This window comes from Lontra canadensis, unplaced genomic scaffold, assembly GCF_010015895.1.
Source record: "Lontra canadensis isolate GAN:19392208 unplaced genomic scaffold, GSC_riverotter_1.0 scaffold9, whole genome shotgun sequence".
NCBI classification, from domain to species: domain Eukaryota; kingdom Metazoa; phylum Chordata; class Mammalia; order Carnivora; family Mustelidae; genus Lontra; species Lontra canadensis.
Window position 1 is genome coordinate 16770693 of NW_022631003.1, and position 25600 is coordinate 16796292.

Below are 25600 nucleotides of genomic sequence, written 5' to 3' on the forward strand. Positions count from 1 at the left end.
GAAGATTTGGTAGGGAGGGAAGGGGGAAGTCGACATGCCTGTGAAGAAAGTGCAACATATATAGAAATACTAGTAGAGGGAAACAGCTTAGAAGAAAAGCTCTGCCTAAAGCTTTTACTGTGAGTGGGAGAAGAAAGCCATCAAGGAGATCCCACCTTTTCTGAAACCTCTATAGCACAAGAGGTCCCATTCACTTTCCCTTTCCAACGGACTAGACTTCTGGATAAGGCATTTTGGCCATATAAGGTCCATGACCATCACAAGGCCACAATCCAGGGCCCAGTTCCAGCTATAAGGTCACTCTACTGCCAACAACTGATGTGATGGTATTTTATAATCCTCTAAGTGGGAAATTAACATTTTCCCCATCCCAATCCCAGAGGTGGGAGAAGCAAGCCTGCAACATCCCCAGGCTCAGACCAAACAAATACTTGGAATGTAACCAAGTAATCACCATAGAGTAGTTCCAAGCAGCAAATTACATCCAGGTTCTCATGGAGACTACTGTAGGGTACAGAGTAACAGCATGAAAGCAATCAAACCTTGTATAAATAATGTTTCTTTGCCCCCCCTTTTTTTAATTAAAGAAATCCAGTGTCTCAAAAACTTGTGAAAATAGGTTTAAAAAAGACTCAGGACTCAGGGAGCCTGCCACACTTTTTTGCTCATTGTAACTATCTTGTACCTTCTGATACCAAGAGATAGTGTGATAGCTTCTTCTGCACAGGCCCTATTATTTTATCTGTCCTAGAACTGTACCTCTCTAGAAAAAAAAAAAACAAAATAGGGAGCAAAGGGAAGGCATTTCTACTAGTGAGAAGAGAATGCAAATCAAAAGCAAACTGGAAAGCAAGATCAATGTTAAGGATGGGATGAGAGACTGGAGTGGAGACTGCTTAAGAAATCTGGCTGAGTATGCTTTGGTTTGGGGGACTGAAGACTGTTTTCAAGCCTGGTATGAAGAAGCAGCTGGGCATTTAAAGTGCAATCACATTGGTAATAAATGATCATCCCTTTCTTCTGACTCCTCGCCCAGCTGATCATCCCCCACACCACGATACGCAGCAGGCACATTGCGGGGTTTAGAACGGCACACAAAGTCACAACCATCCTGTAGAGAGAAGCAAAGGAAGGAAATGATAATTTGGAATAACCAACTTTGAGGGTGAGGCAAAATACACCTATGGCCTAAGAATATGGCAAGAACTAGGTTTCTTCAAGGATAATGAGAAAATCCAGAACCTCTAAGGGCCAGCCTAAATTGAATTTAGGGCTAAGGTGAGAAAAATTCTAATTAGGTCTTACTTTCTCCCCATCCAGGTCCCTTAATAGCTTTATCAGATTCCTCAATTTAAGCAACAGTGTTGTTCTTCCAGCCAAGCCTTTCCCAAGGCCAGACACTAAGATGCTATGCTACTTGTTACTTTGTACTAGGGCCTGGGACTCCTTTGTGTTTAGCACCCGAAGTCCTACATCCCTGGAAATCCTCTATCTGGGTAAACCAGGGTGGTTGGCCACTCAGCCTCGGCGGCAGGCTACAGACTCAGCCACCAGTCCTGTTACTTACTGCTACCAGGTTGCCAAGATCTTGCCAGAAGGCTAAGTGGGGAAACTGCTCCATTCCCTTGGCTCCCACCACCAGTCGCTGGTATAGGAACCCCCCGATGATATAGACCGCAACCAGTGATGCAAACCTATTGAGGAAGAAAGACATCGCTACTTAATAACCAAGGAATAGTAAAACTGATAAGAAAAGGTAATCTTTATATTCATTATTGGTTTCCTAGTCTGTATTCTATAAAAATGGGGGAAAAAAACGCCCCTAAAATGGGAAGGGTGCCTTCTTTAGAAAACCAGTTAGAGCACATCTAAAAGCAAAGGCTCAGACAAAAATAAGACTTAATGAGTGACTCTGACTAGTAGCCAAGAATAAGTACTATTAGCTAGGTATAGAGTTCCACTTCTCCGAAAGTTCTTATAATCTAATGGGATCATAATAAAACTGTCCAGTTTTCCAGTAATGGGATGTAAAGCATTTCCAAATGCAAATATTAGGAGTGAAACAGTATATCTAACTTTCTAAAACTTGCGTAATTAGAGTTTAAAAAGTATCCCCCCTCCAATTATAGTAGTGTGTACACACACACACACACAGACAATTTGTGTCTAAGTGTCACCAAGTAATTGAGTTTAAGGGGGAAAAAAAAGGAAGGTTTGGACTGATAAAGGAAAAAGCACTCACGTGACTAATAAGATAGAACCCACACTGAGGTGAGAGATCTCTGGGGAACAGGCCAGGCTGCTATCCATCTCAAAGAGGTAGAAACAATCTTGAACTTTGCCTCGCTCCTCGAACACAAGGTTAAAATTGTCCTGATGATGAAAGGACCGAACAGAACACAACAATGTGGTTAACTGTTTTGACGCTTAATTAGAAAAAGAAAAAACCCACAAACTAAAAAACATTTGCCTTCTCTCCTGATTCAGTAACTTATTTTCCATGTATGATTGAACACCGGTGTCTGTGACACAAGGAAAAACTGAACTAGTTTTCTCTTGTCTGTCCTGATATATCTTTTTCCCTGTGGAAATTCTTCCCCCCTCAGGTCAGTGCTCTCATCTGTTCTCTAGGCTCATGTGCCCCGGATGCCTCACCGCAAGTGTGTGTCGATTGCAGGAGATCATCACCACTGCACGACGCTGCTCCATGCCACAGTGACTGTCATATTCGTCACCCCCTTTATAGGTCAGCATGATCCAATTACCTGAGGAGGGACAACGGAAATGTTGCTTTGGGGCAGGAAGGCAGGCCTGGGTATGATGGCAGAAAGGAATGGAGGAGTTCAATGAACTTGGTTTTGATTAAAATAACCAGTATCAATATGAGCTCCGTAAACCAGAAATACCAAGTTAAAACCTGCTTCTTTATAACAGCTTTGTGTTCCCTTAAGACAACAAAGAATCAGATATTCATGTAAGAATAGTCTTAATTTTCCTTATTAAAGGCAGGCAACTAATAGTGCAAAAACAATTAGGACCCATGCTTTCACACTGATTGACATTTTCTGAACACCTGCTCACATCAAAAGAAGAGGTTCCATAAAATTCTTAGGTGGTAGGGGAAAACCAAAGATTTAAAATTAGCCACAGATAAATGCAATGTGTATGATTTTTAAGATCGGGAGCCATTTCTTCTTTAGTATTTATGGCACTCCAATTTCTTTTGCAAAATATCCTTCGATTTATCAATCATGTGAGGTGAATAAGGTAAAGATTCTGCTTCTAATCTTGCACATATGAAGAAACACAAGATGAAATGATTTTTCAAAGTCACAGGAAAGTAAACATGAGCTGGGTCAAAAATCCAGTCTTCCAACCCCTACTTACCCCCAAATTCTTGATGTTATTTTCCATCGTGTTATTGATACGAACAAATATTTGCACTGGAAAATACAGTTATCTGCTTAAGGGAGGGAATTAGACCACAGGTGCTCACGTAGTTCTTTCCAGCAATATGATTTTATGACTTTTGAGAAACCACAGCCCAAGTTAGCTGGGGAAGTTTTGGTAGACAGGTTTGCAAAAAAGTTTAATCTCTGAAAATGTAACTGGCATGGAGTAATTCAATGAGCAATGGTTGTTGTTGGTGTTTTCAAGCCTGGTACGAAAAACACATTAAGCTACAGAATCCCAGCTAGATTCTTTATGCATGAACTTTTCATTAACTTTAAAACAAACATAAAGGTCCTGACCCTGACTCCAGAGGAGCTGCGGAACTAGGTATCTTATGGTTTATAGTCTCAGGTGATCTGAAGCACATGTACCATATAATACTCTAAAAAGAATGCAAAAGGCTGACACATACAGGATCGTCAGAGGGATTGACCTGGGATCCATTAACCAACAGGGAGAGTCTTACTTCCATTGAAGACGTGAGTCTCGTTGAGTCTCCCTACCACTCTTTCCTTCCCATTACTTTTGTTGATCTGCACCAGGCCTGCCCCAGAGGTGCGGTTGCCAGCTTCCCGGCAGACCCTGAACATATAGATGTATGTGTCCGGACCCTGGCCCACAGTGCTCTCAAAGCTGTAAGGAGAAGTGAGGAGAAAGAAGGAAGAGAAGTTACTGGCTATCAGCTTTAGGACAAAGCCTCTCTTCCTTTAAGCTGCCTACCCCTACCCCATCCCACCTCCTGCCAAGTGTGATCGATTTATTTATCTGATGTCACAACTAAACGTACTAGTTAATAATATTTGCTGGTCATGAAATACCCATGTAATAGTGAATAGTTCATTTGTTGAACAGAGACAATCCTAACTGCTGGCAAGGACGGTTTAAAACACAACATCCAGGACAGCTAGATATTCTAGAAGACCTGTTCCAGACTACGCTGAAGGGTCACTTGCTATTTCCCAGTGAATAGGATCTTGTTCATGGCAAGTATCGCGTGGCTCCTGGTTCCTTGAAGATCATCTTCAGAATTACATACCCGAAGATTCCTGACACTTCTGATGTGTATAGACCTCAATGTTTATCTGACACTTCTAAGGTCCTATTACATAGAAGTACCAAATAATGCTTTTTAATTCCTACAAGCTGGTCTCCTGGATCCAGTCTTAAAAACAGTGCATTTTCTCTTCTGCCTAAGAGAATTGCACACTGCTATAAAAACTGGGCTCAGAATTTGCTCTACAGCATTTAAAAAAAAAAAAACAACAACAACCAAAAACACATAGGTGCCTGGGTGGCCCAGTAGGTTAGCATCCAGCTCTCAATCTCAGCTTAGGTCTTGAGCTCAGAGTTGTGGATCTGAGCCCTGCCCTGGACTCCACGCTGGACATGGAGCCTACTTTAAAAAAAAGTAATATATCATGGCCAAATAAGACCAGTATTACTAAAGTTCAGACTAGAACCATCTCCCAGAGTTGGTTATTATACATGTTTTCCCTCCATTTAGAGTAGTAATACTAAAAGTCAGTAAATGGAGGAAAAAAAATATATTCTTAAGATTTTGTTTTAAAAGTATTTCTATACCCAATGTGGGACTCGAACTTACAACCCCAAGATCAAGAGTCATATGCTCCACCAACTGCGCCCGCCAGGCCCCCGAGAAGAAAAGATTCTTTAACAAAGTTATCTTCTCAAGTCCTTTAAAGCTGTTCTCAGTTACCTTTTGTTATACAGTGGTTGCAGTCTCTTCAGAAGAGCCAACTCTTTCTCGGACTCTCGCCCTTTTTCTCCTACCAGGTCGCAGGTTTTTTCTTCTGTCTGCCAGGATTCTCTTACTGCCACAATTAGGAGCAGTGGCAGGAGCAGTCCAGTCCGCCAGCAGCTGTAGAAGAGGAACATCCTTTTGGGAGAGAGGGTGTGGGTGTTGAGGAAGCAGGGGAGATCGGGGTGGGGGAAGAGAGAGAGAAAGCACATGAATGTACAATTTTTACTGTTTTATCTTCCATCCATCACTTATTCTACATTAGTCAGTTTTCCTTATTAACACGAAGTTGGGTTTTATTTTTTTGGGTCTATTTCGAGCTTTTAGCTTTCACCCATTGTTTTTTCCCCTGTCCTCTAATACTCAGAACAGGATTCTTAATCTTTAGGTTTCTTTTTAAAGATTTATTTACTTATTTTGAGAGAGAGAGTATGAGCATCTTTACGGTTTCATGAAAAGTTAGACTGCAGTATCTCACACTTAAAGTTTAATACTGTTCACAAAAATGGCTTCAACCTGTGGTCCTCCCTAAGGTAACACTCAAATTATAACTTAACACTTGATAAAGTCTGGTTGAAAGTTATTGAAAGAGATGTAAAATAGGGAAAGGGACTCCAGTACTTTGGCTCCTAACTTCTCCTGTCAATAGTCAGAAGCATCAACAGTCTTTGTTCATATTCATCGTAAGAAAGATGGTAAGAGATAAATAAAGCCACAGCACCTAAAAGCTGACATTTACCTAATTTAATGGCTCATCTCTGAAAACACAATAGTTTAAATTATAGGAAGAAGAAAATTCACTAGGTTGAAGTGAGTGAAGACATCTTTCAAAATCCACCTCAGTCTCTACATGTCACAAATCTCAAGAGTTTCTAAACTTCCAGTAAGCAGTTGTCTTTGTACACTCTGAACAGGTGACAATTCTTGGGAATCACTAAGTCACTTTCCAATTCCCCTGCTCCTTGTACTGCTCTAGGAATGGAAACACATGGTTCCATTTCCTAAACTCATTTTTTTTTCCTCTAATCCATCTTCACCCAGGACATACTCATTTATCCTTGCAAAAGACTTCGCTCTGATGTCCATTAGTTAATGATCCTCCAGGCCACTGCTACTTGTTAATTTCATAAGTGTCACTGTTATCATACAAATATTTAATTCTTCCAAACTTTTTTTACTCGTAGTAACATGCTTCCAGACTACAAGCCTGGACTTTGGCTAATTAACTCTTTAGAGTCCTCTAATTCTTTTTCAGGCTAGTTCATCAACTCCAGTACATTTCTAGAATAAAAAACTAGGCAGAGTTTAATGGGTATTAGTAAATTTAAAGATAGGAAAATGGAAGCTCTGAGCCCTGACTGAATTTTCTCTGCCCTGACTGAATTTTCTCTACTCCCCTAAACAAACATACATTTGACCTTCTGTTTCCCAAATGCTTGGGAAGTTGTCTCCCTGACTTTGTGTATTTTTTTTTCTCTTAAGATTTTATTTACTTATTTGAGATAAGAGAGAGAGCAGAAGCATGGGGAGGGGCAGAGGGAGAAGCAGACTCCACTTCGAGCAGGGAGCCTGACATGGGGCCTAATCCCAGGATGCTGGGAACACGGCCTGAGCCAGAGGCAGGCACTTAACTGACAGAGCCACCCAGATGTTCCGACGACTTTGTGTATTTCCAAAACCAACTCACTACAGTAGTATTAGTAAAGTGTTTCCATAGAATAATTATCACCAGTCATAATGTCTAAGGCCCCCAGAAAACAGATTTAGAGCACTAATAGGAAACTTTATAATAGAGTACTTGCCTTTTACTCTTAAAAGCATTTAACATGCATTAACTAATTAATCCATACAAAAACCCTATGCAGTAAATACAATTATTGTCCTTATTTTACAGATGAAAGAACTGAGACATAGCCAATGGAGTGACCCAGAAAGTCTGGCTCCAGAGCTCATGGTCTACACTTAACCACTACATGAGTATCCTCTTTCACATTAATTTTTTGGGGCTCAGAGTAGGCAGCCAAAGCCTTGTTTTCTTTTTGACAAAGCAGGGGGAAGTGATTCCTCACATAGTTCACTGAATAAGAGATAGAATAAAGAACTCAAACCTCAAACTCCTACCTTCCCTAAATTAACTCATTGCTCAACACATTACATGACCAGCATTGTTCCTAAAAAAAAATATTAAGAGATTCCTTTTACTAGACTGATTTAACATGCCATATTCCTTATATTCTCTCAGGATCTAATTTAAAATTTTAACGTTCTAGACTGTCAAGCTTTTTTTTTTTTTTTCCCCCCCAGGACCAGTTTTCCAGAGGGGATGCTCATACAGAAGGCTGTGTTATATGGCCTCAAAGTTAGTTCCTTATTTGTTAACAGTTTATGATTTCTTTTCCCAAATTAGAACAAAATTGGGATAGGATAAAGGGTTAAACACCCTGCAGTCTCCATTAGTGGAGCTGAACTCTCTTCCATTTGCTTATTCGTTCAAGAAGTTAGGGTGAGAATCAACTTACACTCTTCTCTCTTTTCTGCCTAAGGTTTGTCTGTTTTGAGCTACTTCTTTGATTCAGTGGCAAATGCTCTAAGTGCTTTATCTAGATTGTAATCTTCACAGCCAAGAAAAGTAGGTATAATTTCTCTCATTTTACAGATGAGGAAACTGATGCTTAGAAAGGCTAAATTATTTGCCCTAGGTTATATAAGTATTAAACATGTACGAAGTTGGTGGGGCAACTTGGATGACTCATGGCATAAAGCTATTTTCTGATAAATATAGCGGTGCCAAAATTTATTAGCAAGCTATGAAATCCAAGGGCTGTGTAGTTCCCTTTTAATGTGCTACACTTAGATCCTCAAGGTGCAACAGTCTGTCTAGATACTTTGGAAATAAAGGGCCGAACTTTAAGATTTTGAAAATCCCCTTCAATTTTCTTGTTCTAGGACAGATCTATTTTGGTAATGCTAAACAATTCTCTTCAATGGAATGACCACTGACTAAGCCAGGAATTGGGAAGCAGTTCAAATCACTGGGCATCTGTACCACTCTCTCCCATCCCTCGAGACTAGCCATGAGCATTTCCCATTTTTCAGCGGAATTTCTACTTTCTGCTGTGTGGCTCACTCCTGAGGTTACGACCCTCATCTCCTGTCTCCAGCAGTCTACCCTTTCAGAAGAGCAGCCCTAACTAGCTAGCTACATGGCCCAACGCTGAGAAGCCCTAGACGAGCAGCTCTAGGTCCCATGGGCGGAAGCTCCCCAGAAAGAGAAAACACAAGATAAGCCCTCTAGTAGTTATCCCATACCATACACGCATCCTCTTCAAACTTCTCCCAGGGTTCTAGAAATTCTTATTCCGTCTACTGATTTCCCAACTGCCTAGAGCCGTATCCTCTCCAAATGATGCCACTTTACCTTCCTCCACAATGCAGGCCAAAAATTCCCACTACAGGTATCCAGGAACACCTCCAGCGACTCCATACCCAGGGTCCTTCCTTTCTCTGCCTTCCAAATACACGTCGAATCCTTCTCCGGTCTTGGTAGGTCCTTTCTCCCTCACTCCCTTCGGGACTCTCTAACTCCCCGCCCTCACGCCTCCGCCTCCATTCTGCCCTAGGGCTCCTTAGCTGGAATTTTGGCTAGAACCCCGGCCAAGGGAGACTTAGCGATCCCCAGCCCCTGTTCCGGGCACCGGGGTGTGAGCGCTCTCCAGCTCCCCTCCTCCTCCACGCCCCTCATACTCACGTGTCACGGGCACAGGGAGTAGCCAAGGCGCAGAATCCCTGGCTGAATACCTGTCTGGGGCTGGAAGACAGGGCCAGCGAGGGGCCAGCCACAGACCCCGGACCCAGAACTCGTGTCAAAGGCCAGAGTTCCCCAAGCCGCCTCGCTGTGCTCCACTCCGGGAACCGGAAACAGGAAGCACCAGGCGTCTTCTGGGCAACTGCTCCTCCCACTAGACCCCGCGGCATGTGACCACAGAACCATTTCGCCCCTTTCCCCTTCCCGGTCTCCCGGCCGATCCCAGACCCTGATTGGTCAGGATCCTGGTCCTGTAGCTCCGCCCTTGTCCTATCAACTCCAACCTCTTTCGAGATTTTCAAGTTGCGTTCCACCTTTTGGGGGGGTCGCGTTTCTACCAGTGGGGTCCCAGAGTCCCGCCCCTGAGCTTCTCTGCTCGCGGGAGTCACTCGCGGAGTCACGCGCGGTCACGCGGGGTCACGCGCGGTCACGCGCCGGCCCGCTCCCTGAAGAGGGTACGCGAGGGCGGGCGGCGGAAGCGGAAATTTGGAAAGGGGGCCGTCGGCCAGGCCTCAGTGGGAGCTGTAGTTCTCGCCCCGGGTCTCTTCCTGTCGGTGTTTCCCGTGCAGGTTTGCCACCGGCGAGAGGCGCTGTTTCGCCGTCGGCCTGCGCCGAGTCGCGTTGTCTTCAGGATCCGCACCTAGAGGATCGTGGACAGCGATTGGGTCGCGGCTTTCTTAACGACACCTTTGTTGTTTGTTTCCTTTCTATACTTTAGTACCTTGGGGTCTGTTGTTACCGGTACCGTTTTCGTTAACCTTCTCATCCCGGTCATTCTGCGTAAAACACGGCAACCAGTTCTGTTCACCGGAGGTTTCGCGGCATTTTGCGTGCTGAGCCCTCCGTAACCAATTCTGCTCAGCCCATCCTATCCGCATTTCTGGTGTCCTCGGGAAAGAACAATCCTCTTTTAGTCTCCGTGCTTTTGCCAAGATCCTCCGCGGTTTCCCTCAGGTCGGTCTGAATTCGTCGCTTGCTGAAGTCCTGCGCGTTCCTGGAACTCGGTTCAAATGCTTTTGCTCCCGTGACTTTCTGGATTTTAACGCTTTTCGGAATGAAGAACTCCTTCCTCTAACTGCCCGCTTGTTGCCTCTACTTGGTTTTAACCGGATTCCATCCTGCTTTGACTCCTGCGTTGCTTTTGTGTGTGTCCCCCCACTCTTCGCGGGTAGGGACTGGATTTTGATACGTCCTTCTCACCAGAGCTACTACAATGTTTTGAATCCAGCAATGATGGAAGCTATACGTGCATGGTTCTGTGGTGTCGGCACTGTTCTAAGTGCTTTAAATGAGAATTGATTCATTTAATCTTAACCCTAAGCTTTGAATTTTAAAGCTGATGGAGGCTAAGGAACTTACTCTGGGTCCCACGTCTATTAAGTTAACGTTGTCAGTATTCAGGTTCCGTAATTTAGGCGTAAGTTAGTTATATGTGCATGTAGTCTTCAGAGTCGAAGCTCTCACGCAATACTTTATGCTCACTGTTTAGGATTCTGCATTTGTTTATTGATTGGTATATTCAGTTCAGCCAAGGTGGTTATCATGTCTGGGTTGGGTTTGAATGTGTTCTCAAGAAAAAAATAAGAAAATTAAGCGAGTCTCTTTCTAAGAATAAGAGTAATTTGTAATCAGAAAGTACAGAGAAGGACAAAACAAAAATCCAAAAACCCACAGAGAGGTTGTGTATTTCTCTCAGGAATGTGTTATCCATTACCTTCTTAAAAACATTCAATGTAATCAAATTTTTTTCTCTATATCGCTAACTTTACAAATAAACTTAATTTTTTAAAAGATTTTCTTTATTGACTTGACAGAGATCACAAGTAGGCAGAGAGGCAGGCAGAGGGAGAGGGGGAAGCAGGCTTCCTGCAGAGCAGAGAGCCCCATGCGGGGCTGGATCCCAGGACCCTGGGATCACGACCTGAGCCCGAGGCAGAGGCTTTAACTGACTGAGCCACCCTGGCGCCCCACAAATAAACTTTTTAATGGTTGCATAATATTTAGGTGCATGGATTACTGCTTAAGCAACTCCATTAGAGTTAGGTATTTAAGGCATTTCTACTGAAAAAAAATTTTTTTTTTTTCAATTCATTCAACAAATATTTACTGAGCAGTTACACTGTTACAGGTTTTGGGTGATGAATCGTAGAAAATAAAAGACAAAAATCCCTTTTACAATGAGCTTTCATTCTAGAATTAATGTTCTTTTGTTGGTGAATTCAAATTTTAATTTCAGAAATCTTGCCTCTGGTCATTGCCTAGAGTCATTTTGGGCTTGAGGGAAGGTAGGTTGTATGTTGGAAATGGTGAAAGGTCCAGCAACACAGTTGAGTAGGATGAATAATTTGTCTTATGTAGTAGGAGTGAGAAGGAGGGAGAGACCTCCCTTTCCATCCCTTACAAGTAACCTGGGTTACTTCCCTGCCGCTCAGCCTTTAGTGCCGATTATGGAAACTATCTATGCCAGGGACAAAACTGAAATTAGCAGGGTTTTTGCCTTTCTGCTCTGTGTCTATCTAGCCTTATCATTAACAAGAACACCCTCCACACTCTACCCACACCCACACCCCCTCCCACATACAATTGCTCACTTTGTTTAGAAAGGAGTTCTGTGACTTTTGTTCTAAAATCATATGTTGAGGATGCCTCCTGTTTAGTATAAGCAGAGGAGGGGAAGATGCTGGAAGGATCTAGTGTTCCCCACTTCATACATGGAGGATATATTCCAAGATCCCTGAAACTAGGAACAGTACTGAACCCCATATATACTATATTTTTTTCTTATACATAACCTATGATAAGGCTTGATGTGTAAGTGAGGAATAGTAAGAGATTAATGACAACAATAATAAAATAGAACAATTATAACAATATGTGAATGTGGTGTCTGTCAAAATATCTAACTGGGGTGCCTGGGTGGCTCACTGGGTTAAGCCTCTGCCTTTGGCTGAGGTCATGATCTCAGCGTCCTGGATTCCAGTCCTGCATTGGGCTGTCTGCTCTGCAGGGAGCCTGCTTACCCCCTTCTCTCTGCCTGCCTCTCTGCCTACTTAAAATTAAAATCTGTCAAATTAAAAAAAAAAATCTAACTGTACTGTACTCATCCTTCTCCTTGTGATGGTGAGAGATGATATGCCCACATGATGAAAGGAAGTGAGGTGAATGACATACAATTGTGATTTAAGGTTAGGTTGTTATTGACAGATAAGTCAGGAGGAGGATCATCTGCTCCCAGGATGTGGCTGACCTTGAATAACTGAAACCATAGAAAGCAAAACTGTGTGTAGGGGATACTACTGTATCCTGAATTCTTCCTTCAATTCGTTGCTTTGATAATTTTCCCTGTCTACTTTTTTGTTAACTCTGAGCTGGGAGGTTGGGAATGGCTTTTTAAACCTCTCAACAGCTTCCTTCTTTATGAGTTTTGCATTGCAGGTTTTGCTATCAAATCCTACCTGCTCACAATTTCTGATCTACTCAGGGATATTTCAAAATTTGTTGGTAGTTTCTTAATCCTGTTATGCATGTATTCAGTTTGCTGTCTTGAATTGGATTTCAGTTTTGAATTTTTATTGATGCTTTCCTTTTAAAACATTTAACATATTTCAAGGACTAAATATATTTTTTGGTTTTGGCAATTTTCAACTTTAATATAATTTAACATTTTTAGAATAAATGCAAGAATAGTAGAAAGAACTCTTGTATTCACTTCACCTGGATTTACCAGTTGTTTACAAGTCACCCCATTTGCTTTATTGGTCTCTCCCATCCCTGTAAACACACACACACACACACACACACACACACCACACAACACAAACACACTCACGCAATGGTTTATTTTGAAAAATTTTTGAAAGTTGCCCATTACTGTTAAGGACATTAGTGTGTATTTCCCAAGAATAAAGACATTCTCTTAACTTATTACAGTATAATCATCACAATTAGAAATATAACATTGGGGTGGCGCCTGGGTGGCTCAGCGGGTTAAAGCCTCTGCCTTCAGCTCAGGTCGTGATCCCAGGGTCCTGGGATCGAGCCCCACATCGGGCTCTCTGCTCAGTGGGGAGCCTGCTTCCTCCTCTCTCTCTGCCTGCCTCTCTGCCTAATTGTGATCTTAAAAAAAAAAAAGAAATATAACATTGGTAGGATATTATTACCTAATCCATGGTCCATATTCAGATTTCATCAGTCGTCCCAGTAAATATGCTTTGTAATTATTTCCCATTCCCCAACCGCAGAGCCCAAGCAGGAGTCACACATTGCAGTTAGTTGCCATTTTTCTTTGTTTTTCACTGAAATTTTGAAAAATACAGGTCACTTAATTTGTAAAATATCTCTCATTTTGGGTTTTCCTCGTGATTATATTTAGGTATACGTGTTCTTTCTCTTTTTTTTTTAATGTTTTTAAAAAGATTTTATTTATTTATTTGACAGAGAGATCACAGGTAGGCAGAGACCAGGCAGAGAGAGAGAGGGGGGGAAGCAGGCTCCCCGCCGAGCAGAGAGCCTGATGTGGGGCTCCGTCCTAGGACCCTGAGATCATGACCTAAGCCGAAAGCAGAGGCTTAACGCACTGAGCAACCAAGATGCCCCTCTTTTTTTTTTTTTTTTTTTAAGATTTTATTTATTTAGGGGCACCTGGGTGGTTCAGTGGGTTAAGCCTCTGCTTTTGGCTCAGGTCATGATCTCATCGTCATGGGATCGAGCCCTGCATTGGGCTCTTCGCTCAGCGGGGAGCCTGCTTCCTCTTCTCCCTCTGCCTGTCTCTCTGCCTACTTGTGATCTCTGTCTGTCAAATAAATAAATAAAATCTTTATTTTTTTAATATATTTTTAAAGATTTTATTTATTTATTTGACAGACAGAGAGATCACAAGTAGGCAGAGAGGCAGGCAGAGGGAGAGGGGGAAGCAGGCTTCCTGCTGAGCGGAGAGCTGGATGTGGGGCTGGATCCCAGGACCTTGAGACCATGACCTGAGCTGAAGGCAGAGGCTTAAACCATTGAGCCACCCAGGCGGCCGCCCCTAGGTATGTGCTTTTTGATAGGACTAAGAGAGAAGTGATGTGTCCTCTTATCAGTCAAGATCCAATTAGAAGACAGATACCAGACCAGTGATTTTAAGGAAAAAATTAATATAGACTTGTTTTCTAGTAAAAAATAATTAGTAAGGGGGGGCTCAACAAGGACTCTAGGTTATACAGAAGTTACCCAGAAATAACAACTGGGGTGCCTGTGTGGCTCAGTGGGTTAAGCCTCTGCCTTTGGCTCAGGTCATGATCTCAGGGTCCTGGGATCAAGCCCCGCATCGAGCCCCGCATGGGGCTCTCTGCTTGGTGGGGAGCCTGCTTCCCCCTCTCTCTCTGCCTACTTCTCTGCCTACTTGTGCTCTCTCTCTGTCAAATAAATAGATAAAATCTTAAAAAAAAAAAAAAGAAAGAAATAGCAACTACAAAATGCAGCTACTATCTCTGGGCTGAAGAAGAGTTAGCAAGGAAGTACCTTAGAAACTTGAAGAAGTGCTCACTTCCCCAGCCACGAGGTAGAGATTCAGGCCTGTGAAGAGATGGTGTAGTTCCTGCCACAGGAACATGCCCCCCACTGATGAGATAGCAGATAAATTGCTGGAGGGTGTTGGTTGATGTTGACTGCCAGTGGGAGCCTCATTTTGTCATTTTGACATCTCCCCATCACGTTTGGAGCAAATTCTTTACTTTTGGGTATACAGATATTCCATGTTTATCTTGTATTTTAATTACCCTAGAATCAGTTATTTCTCCACAGGAGCCTGATTCCTCTTAATGGAGAGTGGTGTTGAGAAACCAAGATCTGATTACAAGGTGTGTTTGTTGCTACTTTGGGGTCACTGCTTTAGTGCCTCTAGGCAGAGTTAGGAAATCTATATATATTTCTAAGAGTGAGAAAACGCTCCCATTACACAATATATTTATACATTTGTTCACAGACAAGAAAATACAGGAAGTAGCTTTATAACTGATAAACCATACCATTGTGTAAAGCAAGCCTACTGGAGTTCAATATTTGTTTGAAGTTTCATTTTTTTGTTGTTGGTGAGGTACAATTTATCAATAATGAAATACACAACTCTTAAGTGTATAATTCAATGAATCTTAACAACGTATCATAACTATAACCACCTTGTAATCAAGATTTAGTAGATTTTTATCACCCAAGAATATTTCCTCATGTTCCTGTCTAGGATTTTCATTACAGTGTTGCATAGAAATGATAAAATTAAACATCCTGGATAATGATAAAATGATAAAATTAAATTTATCCCTCCTGGGATAAACCGCACTTTGTCATGATGAATTGTCATCATGTATTTTTCTGAATTTCATTTGCTGATATTTTTTCAAAGATTTTGAAGTCTATATTCATGAGTGTTCATGAGTCTAGTTTTGCTTTGTTTTGTTTTTTTTTTTTTTGAAGATTTTATTTATATATTTATCAAGGAGAGAGAGAGGGAGAGCACGAGAGAGCATAAGCAGGGGAGCTGCAGATAGAGGGAGAAGCAGGCTCTCCGCTAAACAGGGAGCCCAATGCAGGAATCCACCCCAGGACTCTGGGATCATGACCTGATCCAAAGGCAGAGGCTTAACCGACTGAGCCACCCAGGTATCCATAATCTTTTTTTCTTGTAATTTTTTGTCAGTTTTGGTATCAGAATCATGATAGCTGCCTAAAATAAGTTGGAGTGTATACTTTCATTTTCTATTTTCTGAAGGAATTGTGTTATTTATTCTTCGAAGCTTGGTAGAACATGCTATTGAAGTCATCTGAGCATGAAGCTTTTTTAATGGGAAAGTTTGTATTAAGAAATTCAGTTTCTTTAGTAGAGCCATTCAGAAATTTCTGTTTCTTGTTGTGTTAGTTGGTAAATTGTATTTTTCTTTCTTTCTTTTTTTTTTTAGGAATTATCTATACATTTCATTTATTTTGAACTCTTTATAAATATAAAAAATTAAAAATCAAATACATTTTCATTTGCTAATATTAATTATCATTATGAAACATTATCCTATAAAATCTGTTATCTGTTTATATTCTCTACAGACTTTTTAAAAGAATTCAGTTAATTAACAGGTAATGTATTACCAGAGGTAAAGGTCAGTGATTCATCAGCATTATATAACACCCGGTGGTTTTCAAGGAATTTTTCCATTTTATCTAGAATGTTAAATTTTTTGGCATACAGATAGAATATTCCCTTATTACTCTTGTAGTGTCTTTAAAATCTGTAGTAATATACTCGCTTCATTCTTGATATTCATAGTTTGTCTTTGTTTCTTGGTAAATTTTGTTAGAAGTTTATCAGTTAATAATCTTACCAAATAACCCAATTTTTATTTGTTTATTGTTAATTTTGTTAATTTATATTATATGTATTATATAACATATAAATGTATATATTATATAATAGTAAAATTTTGTTCATTTTTCTGTTGGTTGTGGTTAGTTTTTTAAATATTATTCGTTTAGAATTTAAAATTCCCGACCTTTCTTCTGCTTGCTTTGGTTTTAATTTGTTCTTCTTTTTTATCTTCTTAAACTAGAAAGAGATTATTTAAAGTATTTCTTCTTTTTTAGTCACTTAAAGCTCTAACATTCTAAGTTACTGTTTTAGCTTTGGTCTACAAATTTTTGTAATTATTTAATTTTTTAAATAATTTCTAATTTTGTTTATTATTTCTTCTTTAACCTATGGATTATTTAGAATGTGTATGTGTGTGTGTGTTTTAGGTATACAAAAAGTCATGTTAAGTATTCAAACAGAACTTAATTTTTGAATGTACATGTAATGATATGATATATGCATACATTTCAGAATGATTACTACAGTAAGTTTAGTCAGCATCCATCACCCCAGTTACCAGTTTTTTTCTTGTAATGAGAACTTCTGAGATATACTCTCTTAGCAGCTTGCAAATATATAATACGGTATCGTTAACTATAGTCACCATGCTATACATTACATCCCCATGACTTACTCATCTTGTAATTGTAAGTCTGTACCTTTTAACTAACTTTACCCTCCTCTTACCCCCTACAGCTGGCAACCACCAACCTCTTCTCTCTGTCTAAGAGTTCAGGGTTTTTTTGTTTGTTTGTTTGTTTTTTAGATCCTACATATAAATGAGATCATACACTATTTGTTTTTCCCTGTCCGACTTATTTCACTTAACAGTACCCTCGAGGTCCATCCATATAGTTAGAAATGACAGGATTTTCTTCTTTTTTTTTAATGGCTAAATAATCCATTATGTATATACACCACATTTTCTTTATTCATTCATTTATCAGCTGATACTTAGTTTGTTTCCATGTGTTGGCTATTATGAGTAATGCTGCAGGGAATGTGAGAGTGCAGATGTATTTTGATATAAAAGACACAAATGGTAGTGATTTTGTTTTCTTCAACTGCAGACCCAAAAGTGGAATTATTGGATCATATGGTAATTCTACTTTTTAAGGTGACTTCACACTGTTTTCCATAATGGCTACACCAATATCATTCCCACCAATAGTGCCCAGGGTTGCCTTTTCCTCACATCCTTTCCAATACTCTAATAAACACTTGTTATTTCTTGGTTTTTTTTTTTTTTCTATTTTTAAAAAAGATTTTACTTATTTGAAAGAGAGAGATGCAGAGGGAGAGGGACAAGCAGATTCCCCACTGAGCAGGGGAGCTTGATTCCAGGACTCTGACCTTGATCCTAGGATTCTGAGATCATAACTTGAACCAAAGTTCCCAGGTGCCCCTGGCTATTTTTAGAAGTAGTCATTCTAACAGCTATGAGGTCATACCTCATTGTATTTTGATTTTTATTTCTCTGATGATTATAAGTGTGCTGTAAAATTTTTAAGTATTTAAGAACTTTCTAGATTTTTTCTTGCTATTGATTCTACTCTGGCTGTAGAACACATCTTTAAGATTGGAACATATTGAAATTCATTAAAGCTTGTATTATTATCCAGTATTGTAATTTACTTGGTAAACATTCCATTTACACTTGAAAGGCACGCATATTCTATAGTTATTTGGTATCATTTTGTTGGATATACTTCAACTAAGTCAAGATGGTTATAGTATTGCTTAAAAATTTTAAAATTTTACTGATTTTTTTTGTCTAATTGTTTATCAGTTATTGAGAAAGGGGTGTTTAAATTTTCAACTATAATTATGGATTTGCTTATTTCTTTTTTAATTCAGTGAGGTTTTGTTTCATATGTTTTGAAGTTGTATTATTAGGTTCATACTCATTTGCAGTTGTTATGTATACTTGATGCTGTGATTCATATAACTATGAAATGTACCTGTTTTTACTTGTCAATTTTGTTGTATATTAATAGAACCACTTGTGGTAGGCTAAAAAATGTCCCCCATTCCCACCTCCAAAGATGTCTATGTCTAATACCTGGAACCTGTGATTACATTTCCTTACATGGCAAAAGAAACTCTGTAGATACAATTAAATTAAGAATCTTGCATTGGACAGCCATCAAAAGAAATGAAATCTTGCCATTTGCGACGACGTGGATGGAACTAGAGGGTATCATGTTTAGCGAAATAAGTCAATCAGAGAAAGACAGCTATCATATGATCCCCCTGATATGAGGAAGTGGAGATGCAACATGGGGGGTTAAGGGGGTAGGAGAAGAATAAATGAAACAAGATGGGATTGGGAGGGAGACAAACCATAAGTGACTCTTAATCTCACAAAACAAACTGAGGATGGCCAGGGGGGAGGGGTTATGGACACTGAGGAGGGTATGTGATATAGTGAGTGCTGTGAAGTGTGTAAACCTGGCGATTCACAGACCTGTACCCTGGGGATAAAAATATTAAAAAAAAAAGAATCTTGCATTGGAGATTATGTTGGATTATCCAGGTAGATATAGTATAATCACAGTGAAGCAGTAGAGTAAAAGTTAGAAAAAGGAGATAAGATGATGGAAACGGGCATTGGGGTGATGCACTTTGAAATGGAGGAAGGGGCTGCAAGCTGAACAATTCAGGCAGCCTATAGAAGCAGGAAAAATTGGGGTGTGTGGGTGGCTCAGTTGGTTAAGCCTCTGACTCTTGATTTTGGCTCAGGTCATGATCTCAGGGTTGTGAGATCAAGCCCCACATCAAGCTCTGTGTTCAGCACAGAGTCTGCTTGAGATTGTCTCTTTCCCTCTCCCTTTGCCCCTTCCCCACTCATGTTATCTCCCACTCCCCCCGCCAATTAATACATAAAAAATACCCCCCCTTTTGAAAGATGCAGAACAAATAAAGAAAATGAATTCTTCTCTAAAGCTTCCAGAGGAAAGCAGCCTTCCAACATTTTCATTTAAAATTTTTGACACCCAGAACTATGAAAGAATAAAGGTACATTGTTTTAAGCCACTGTGTGGTATTTGTTACAGCAACATTAAGAAACCGATACACCACTTCAGGTTACTTTTGTTTACTGTTTGCAGGTATCTTTTTCTATACTTTCTTTCAACCCCTTTGTGTTATTATGTCTACAGTGCGTGTGTTATATACAGCATATTGTCGGGTTTTTTGCTTTTTTCCCTAGTGTTCCAATCTCTGCCATTTATTTGATGTATTTAGTGCATTTATGACGAATTCAATTATTGATATGGTTGGCACTAGGTCTGTCATTTTGCTCTTTATTTACAGTTCGTCTTGTGTGTTTTATTTTCCTTTGTTTCTTCTTTCTTTTAAGGAAGTTAAGAAAAACACAATCTTTTATATGTTCCTATGTATTTATCATTTCTGTTCTTCTTCAGTCTTGTAAGTCTACATTTTCATCTTGTGACATTTCTTTTTAGTATGAAGAGCTGCTTTTAGCATTTCTTATAGTGCTGGACTGCTAATGACAATGCTATGTTTTCTTTAAATAAAAGTGTTTTTTTCTTCCTCTTTATTTTTGGTGGATGTATTTGCTGGATATAGAATTCTGGCTGGTAGTATCATTTACCACACACCCCAGATTTATTGAGATATAATTGACATATAACATTGTATAATTTTAAGGTTTACAGTGTGATGATTTGATATATGTATATATTGTGAAATGATTACCGCATAAGTTACTACATCCAACACCTCACCTAATTCTTTCTTTCTTTCTTTCTTTCTTTCTTTCTTTCTTTCTTTCTTTCTTTCTTTCTTTCTTTCTTTCTTTCTTTCTTTCTTATTCATCTTATAACTGGAAGTTTATACCTTTTGACCTACATCTCATTTGTTCCACCCCTCAGCCTCTGGCAACCTCCATTCTCTCTATTAATATGAGTTTGGTTTTTTAATTTTTTTATTTTATTTTATTTTTTTTAAGATTTTTTAAATTTATTTGACAGACAGAGATCACAAGTAGGCAGAAAGGCAGGCAGAGAGAGAGAGGAGGAGGAAGCAGGCTCCCTGCCGAGCAGAGAGCCTGATGCGGGGTTCCATCCCAGGATCCTGGGATCATGACCCAAGCCGAAGGCAGAGGCTCCAACCCACTGAGCCACCCAGGCACCCCGAGTTTGGTTTTTTAAGATGCTACATATAAATGTGATTATGTAGCATTTGTTTTTCTCTGACTTATTTCCCTTGGCATAATGCTCTCAAGGTCCATCCATGTTGTCACAAATGGCAGGATTTCTTTCATTTTTATGCCTTAATACTATTCCATTATATCTGTATACCACATTTTCTTTATCCATTCATCCTTTGATAGGCACATAGGTTGTTTTCATGTCTTAACTATTGTGAATAATGCTGTAGTGAACAAGAGGGTGCAGACACCTCTTTGACATTATGATTTAATTTCCTTTAGCTACATACCCAGAAGTGGAATTTCTGTATCATATGGTGGTTCTGTTTTTAATTTTTTGGGGGGAACTTCCATGTTCTTTTCCATAGTGGCTGTACCAATAGTATTATTATTTTACCTTTTAAAAAATGGAGTTCCATTGTCTTTCTCCTTCTTGGTTTCTGATGGGAATTCAGCAATCATTCACGTTATTATTCCCCTCTGTTAATATGTTGTTTTTCTCTGGCTACTTGCAATATTTTCTCTTTATCTGGTTTTCAGCAGTTTTGTTATGATGTTCCTAGGTGGGATTTCCCTTACATTTATCCTGAAAGGGGTTCATTGAATATTTCATATCTGTACATTTTGCACTAAATTTGGGAAATATTTGATCATTAATTCTTCAGATTGTTTCCCTGCTCCATTATTTTTTCTCCTCTTTTTCTGGGGCTTCACTTATAAGCACTTGATATTGTCCTGCAGATCATTGAGGCTCTACTTATTTATTTTTTCTGTTATTTATATTGGATAATTTCTAGCAATCTATCTTCATATTCCATTGACCTTTTCTTCTGTCCTCTCCAGTTTGCTGATAATCCCATTCAGTTGGGGTTTTTATCTTTAATTAATTTTTAATTTTGGGAGGCTTTTAATTTTAGTTTTTTTTTAAAATTATGGGTCATGATCTTTTTTTCATCTTTTTTTAAATTTTTTTTATTTATTTTTATTTATTTATTTGACAGAGAGAGATCACAGTAGGCAGAGAGGCAGGCAGATAGAGAGAGAGAGAGAGAGAGAGAGAGAGGAGGAAGCAGGCTCCCTGCCGAGCAGAGAGCCCGATGCGGGACTCGATCCCAGGACCCTGAGATCATGACCTGAGCCGAAGGCAGAGGCTTAACCCACTGAGCCACCCAGGCGCCCTTTTTTTCATCTTTTAAAAAAGATTTTATTTATTATTTATTTGACAGACAGAGATCACAAGTGGGCACAGAGACAGGCAGAGAGAGAGGAAGGGAAGCAGGCTCCCTGCTGAGCATAGAGTCCAGCAGGGCTCGATCCCAGGGTCCTGAGATCATGACCTGAGCCAAAGGCAGAGGCTTTAACCCACTGAGCTACTCAGGCACCCCCCCCCCACTTTTTTTTTCATGTTTTAAAAAGATTTTTATTCATTTATTTGACAGAGAGAGAGAGAGAGAGAGAGAGAGGGGGAACACAAGTAGGGGGAGTGGGAGAGGGAGCAGCAGGATTTCCACTGAGCAGAGAGTCCGGTGCAGGGCTCAGTGTGGGGCTCAAAGCAGGTCTTGATCCCAGGATCCTGGCCAAAGGCAGATGCCCAACCAATTGAGCCACCTAGGTGCCCCGTTTTTTCATTTTATTTTTTATTTCTTTTTTTTTTTTTTCATTTTAAACAAGAAGTTTAGACAACAAGATGCTTGACTTGAAGGGAAAACTATCTAGGATTCATTTCTTTTAATTTATCCCTACTTAAAGACAGAGTGCCCTACATGTAACAGCTACATACAAAAAAGTTATAAAATTGTTCTTAGTTTTATAATGATAAATGAAGAACATTAAAATTCTCCAATCAAACAAGGTGTGCAAGGATTTTTATGTTTTTCTTTATTTGTTAAACTGTGAGAGCAAAATAACTTACTGGAATATAAACATAAGAGCTGACTGAGCATGTGTCTAATGGAGAGAGTGGGTATTTTCACAGAAGCAGTGTTTTCCTCCATCCCATCTCCATTTGATGTTGATCAAAACATACCACTGGCCATTTACTTAAAAAAATTGCGATACGCTTGTGCACATACACAGTTCCTTTATGTACAATAAAGGAATAGGGAAGGGGAAAATGAAAGAATAGAGAAAACTACTGTAGTAGTCAGGATGTGGTGGAACCCAATTGTGGCTTTCTTTTTTTTTCTTTTTTTTTTTTTTTAAGATTTTTTTTTATTTTTTTGACAGAGACAGAGAGATCACAAGTAGTCAGAGAGGCAGGCAGAGAGAGAGGAGGAAGCAGGCCCCCTGCTGAGCAGAGAGTCCGATGCGGCCGATCCCAGGACCCTGAGATCATGAACTGAGCTGAAGGCAGAGGCTTTAACCCACTGAGCCACCCAGGTGCCCCCAATTGTGGCTTTCTAATTGAGAACGTCTTTTTGGTCTAGAGGAATGGAATTCTGGAGTAAAGTAGCAGGTTCCCTTTTTAGTAGACACTCCTGTCTGCTGCTGGAACACATCAATTGTATCTTCAGCCTCCATTTCCAACTGTGCAGTTGTGTCTGTTTTATTGATTGGCTGCCTATCAAATCAGAATCTGATCTGCCTCATTGACAAACCCTGTCATTCACAATAGGCTTTCATTAGTTCATTAAGTGGTGTATGCTTCTTAATCTTAAACTGCACTACAGAACCATCCTGCCCCACCACCTTCAAACTAATTCGATCATTGTTCTCAGTCTTGACTCCTTCCTTGGGCTTTTTGTCAGCCATGACAAGCATGAGTATCTTCTGCTGTCGCTTCATAAAAGAGGTACCAGGTCAGCACCAAACAAGCACACAAGCAGCACCAGCCATATTCCTTTCTGATTAAGAATTTTACTTGGTTCTTTCTGTTTCCTTGCAGTGGTTCGTCATCTTCTTGTTCATTATGACCATATTTTCCTCTTGTCTTTGAGCGTATTTATACAGCTATTAAAGTCCTTGTTTGCTGATTCCAACACCTATGTCATCTTAAGTTTCTTTTTATTTACTTTTCTCTGAGTGGTGGCCCACAATTTCTTATTTTTCTGTGTTGTAATACTTTTTTATTGTATGCTGGACATCAAATACATTATAGGGAGAATGCATTATGTTGTCTTTTTTTAAATAAAATTTTTATTTGGGAATAATGTCAGATTTTTAGAAGATAGTACATAGCAATTTTTCATATCCTTTACCCATTACTTCTAATGTTAACATATTAAATAATCATTTAATCATTGAATCAAAACTAAGAATAACTGCCCTACTAATATTAACTAACTGCAGGTTTTCTTTGAACTTCACCAGGTTTTCACTGATGTTTGTTTTCTGTTCCAGGATCTAATCCAGGATACTGCCTTGCATTTATATTTCCTTAATCCTCTGGTCTGTTGTAGTTCCTCAGTATTTCCTTATTTTTCATAACCTTGATATAGTTAAGAGTACTAGTCAGATATTTAGTAGACTACTTCTCAATTTATTATTTTTTTTCATCTTTAGACTTAGATTATGGATTTTGGTAAAATATACCATAGTAATTAGGTATCTTTCTTATTGCATCATATTGGTGGTACATGATATCAATAAGACTTATTCCTGGTGATTTATAAGAATCACCCTGTTTTTATGTTAAAGGTTGTGTTTGCTAGGTTTCTCTACTGTAAAGTTACTGTTTTCTACTAACCATATGTCATTCTTTGGAAGTGAGTCACTAAGTCTTGCCAATACTCATAGGGAGGAGAATTAAATTGAGTATCATGATGGGGGAGTGCCTGCATATATTATTTGGAATCTTTATGAAAGATATATAACTTCTCTCTTATTTATTTATTTATTTATTTATTTATTTGTTCAATAATGTCTTTAAATTATATGGATTCAGAGGAATGACATCACCATGATGGCAGATTAGGAGACTCCAGCCTTTATCCCTCCACAAAGAAGAATAGACAGCTATTTACTAATAAGAATAGCTCTGAAAGATCTCAGGAATCTACTTAAGCATCAACAACACAGTGGGACAGAAAAACTCGAGAATAACCACACAAAAAGGGTAGGAAGAAAGTTCTATCACCCACATGTATATAGTCAACTAATTTCTGACAAAGGCATAAAGAATATACAATTAATTGGGAAAGTATAGTCTCTTAAATAAATGATGTTGGGAAAACTGTATATCCACATGCAAAAGAATGACATTGGAACCCCCACCCCCTTTTTTACACCATATATAAAAACAATGGAAATAAATTACAGACTTAAAACTAAGACTGAAACTGTAAAACTCTTGGTAGAAAACAGGGGGAAAACTCCTTGACTCAGTCTTGATAGTGATTTTTTGGAATGTACACTAAAAGCACAGGTAACAAATGCAAAAATAGTAAGGGACAGGCGAGGCTAGAAGTGACTAGCGTCATGGTATGTGTGTGTGGGGGGGAATGTAGATGTAATCAGGGTCACAGAAATCCCAGATGTGGATAAATAGATATGATACTTACAAGAACACCCTGTTTGTTCTCATGATAGTTACAAGTCTTCCATGTTTGTTCTAAATATTGACATGATACTCAAATCCATCATGATATTGACAATAAATTTACCAAGTTCCCTGGTCAGTTTCCCATAAAAAACTGGCCATAAAAGCATTCAGTGGCAGCCCATTTGGAACCCCTCTCCCTTCAGTGGGTTCTTTTCTTTCCTTTTTGTTCTTCACTTAATAAACTTTCACTTCACTTCCTCCTTTTGTCCTCGAGATTCATTCTTTCACTCTGCGAGACAAGAATCCTGAGACCCTGCAACAATAGGGGCACCTGGGAGGTTTAGTTGATTAAGTGTCTGACTCTTGATTTGAAATCCTGATCTTTGGTCCTGATTTCAGGGTCATGAGTTCAAGCCTTAAAAAAAAAAAAAAAAAAAAAAGCCAACCCCCCCCTCCCCAAACAAGAAAACAAACAAAAAAGCAAAAATAAACAAGGGGGACTATGTGAGATTAAGTAGTTTTTGCACAGTAAAGGAAACAACAAAATGAAA

General features: G+C 39.4%; 2 protein-coding genes and 1 pseudogene across 4 annotated transcripts in view; 1 reads left to right on the top strand and 2 right to left on the bottom strand.

Annotated features, from left to right (window-relative positions):
- Window positions 1-964: 964 nt before the first annotated feature.
- On the bottom strand, window positions 965-9279 carry M6PR (mannose-6-phosphate receptor, cation dependent). 3 transcript variants are annotated; one of them, XM_032854936.1, is made up of 8 exons: window positions 8961-9043; window positions 7334-7383; window positions 5171-5350; window positions 3920-4086; window positions 2656-2765; window positions 2243-2373; window positions 1568-1694; window positions 965-1111 (listed from the first exon to the last, which is right to left on the bottom strand). In XM_032854936.1, the coding sequence occupies exons 3-8, from the start codon at window positions 5347-5349 to the stop codon at window positions 989-991; spliced, it is 837 nt and encodes a 278-aa protein (XP_032710827.1). In that variant the 5' UTR covers window position 5350; window positions 7334-7383; window positions 8961-9043; the 3' UTR covers window positions 965-988. The 3 variants fall into 3 exon arrangements, with proteins under 3 accessions (XP_032710827.1, XP_032710826.1, XP_032710825.1); XM_032854935.1 differs by lacking the exon at window positions 7334-7383 and having other exon boundaries at window positions 8961-9279; XM_032854934.1 differs by lacking the exon at window positions 7334-7383 and having other exon boundaries at window positions 5171-5374; window positions 8961-9271.
- A 584-nt stretch (window positions 9280-9863) lies between these two features.
- The window catches only part of KLRG1 (killer cell lectin like receptor G1), a 71239-nt gene continuing 55502 nt past the window's right edge, over window positions 9864-25600 (top strand). Inside the window, exon 1 of the mRNA XM_032854937.1 lies at window positions 9864-10185. The gene's annotated coding sequence lies outside the window, so the exon portion shown is untranslated. The remainder of the gene's footprint in view (window positions 10186-25600) is intronic.
- On the bottom strand, window positions 9876-23320 carry LOC116866384 (annotated as a pseudogene).

Bases quoted from the DNA above. Each gene is read 5' to 3' on its own strand.
- M6PR (XM_032854934.1), bottom strand. From the start codon at position 9,187: ATGCCGCGGGGTCTAGTGGGAGGAGCAGTTGCCCAGAAGACGCCTGGT. The intron at 5,375-8,960 runs GTGAGTATGAGG...CTGCTTCCTCAA, and splicing joins ACTCCCTGTGCCCGTGACAC to CACCCACACCCTCTCTCCCA. The intron at 4,087-5,170 runs GTAACTGAGAAC...TTCTCCTTACAG, and splicing joins CAACCACTGTATAACAAAAG to CTTTGAGAGCACTGTGGGCC.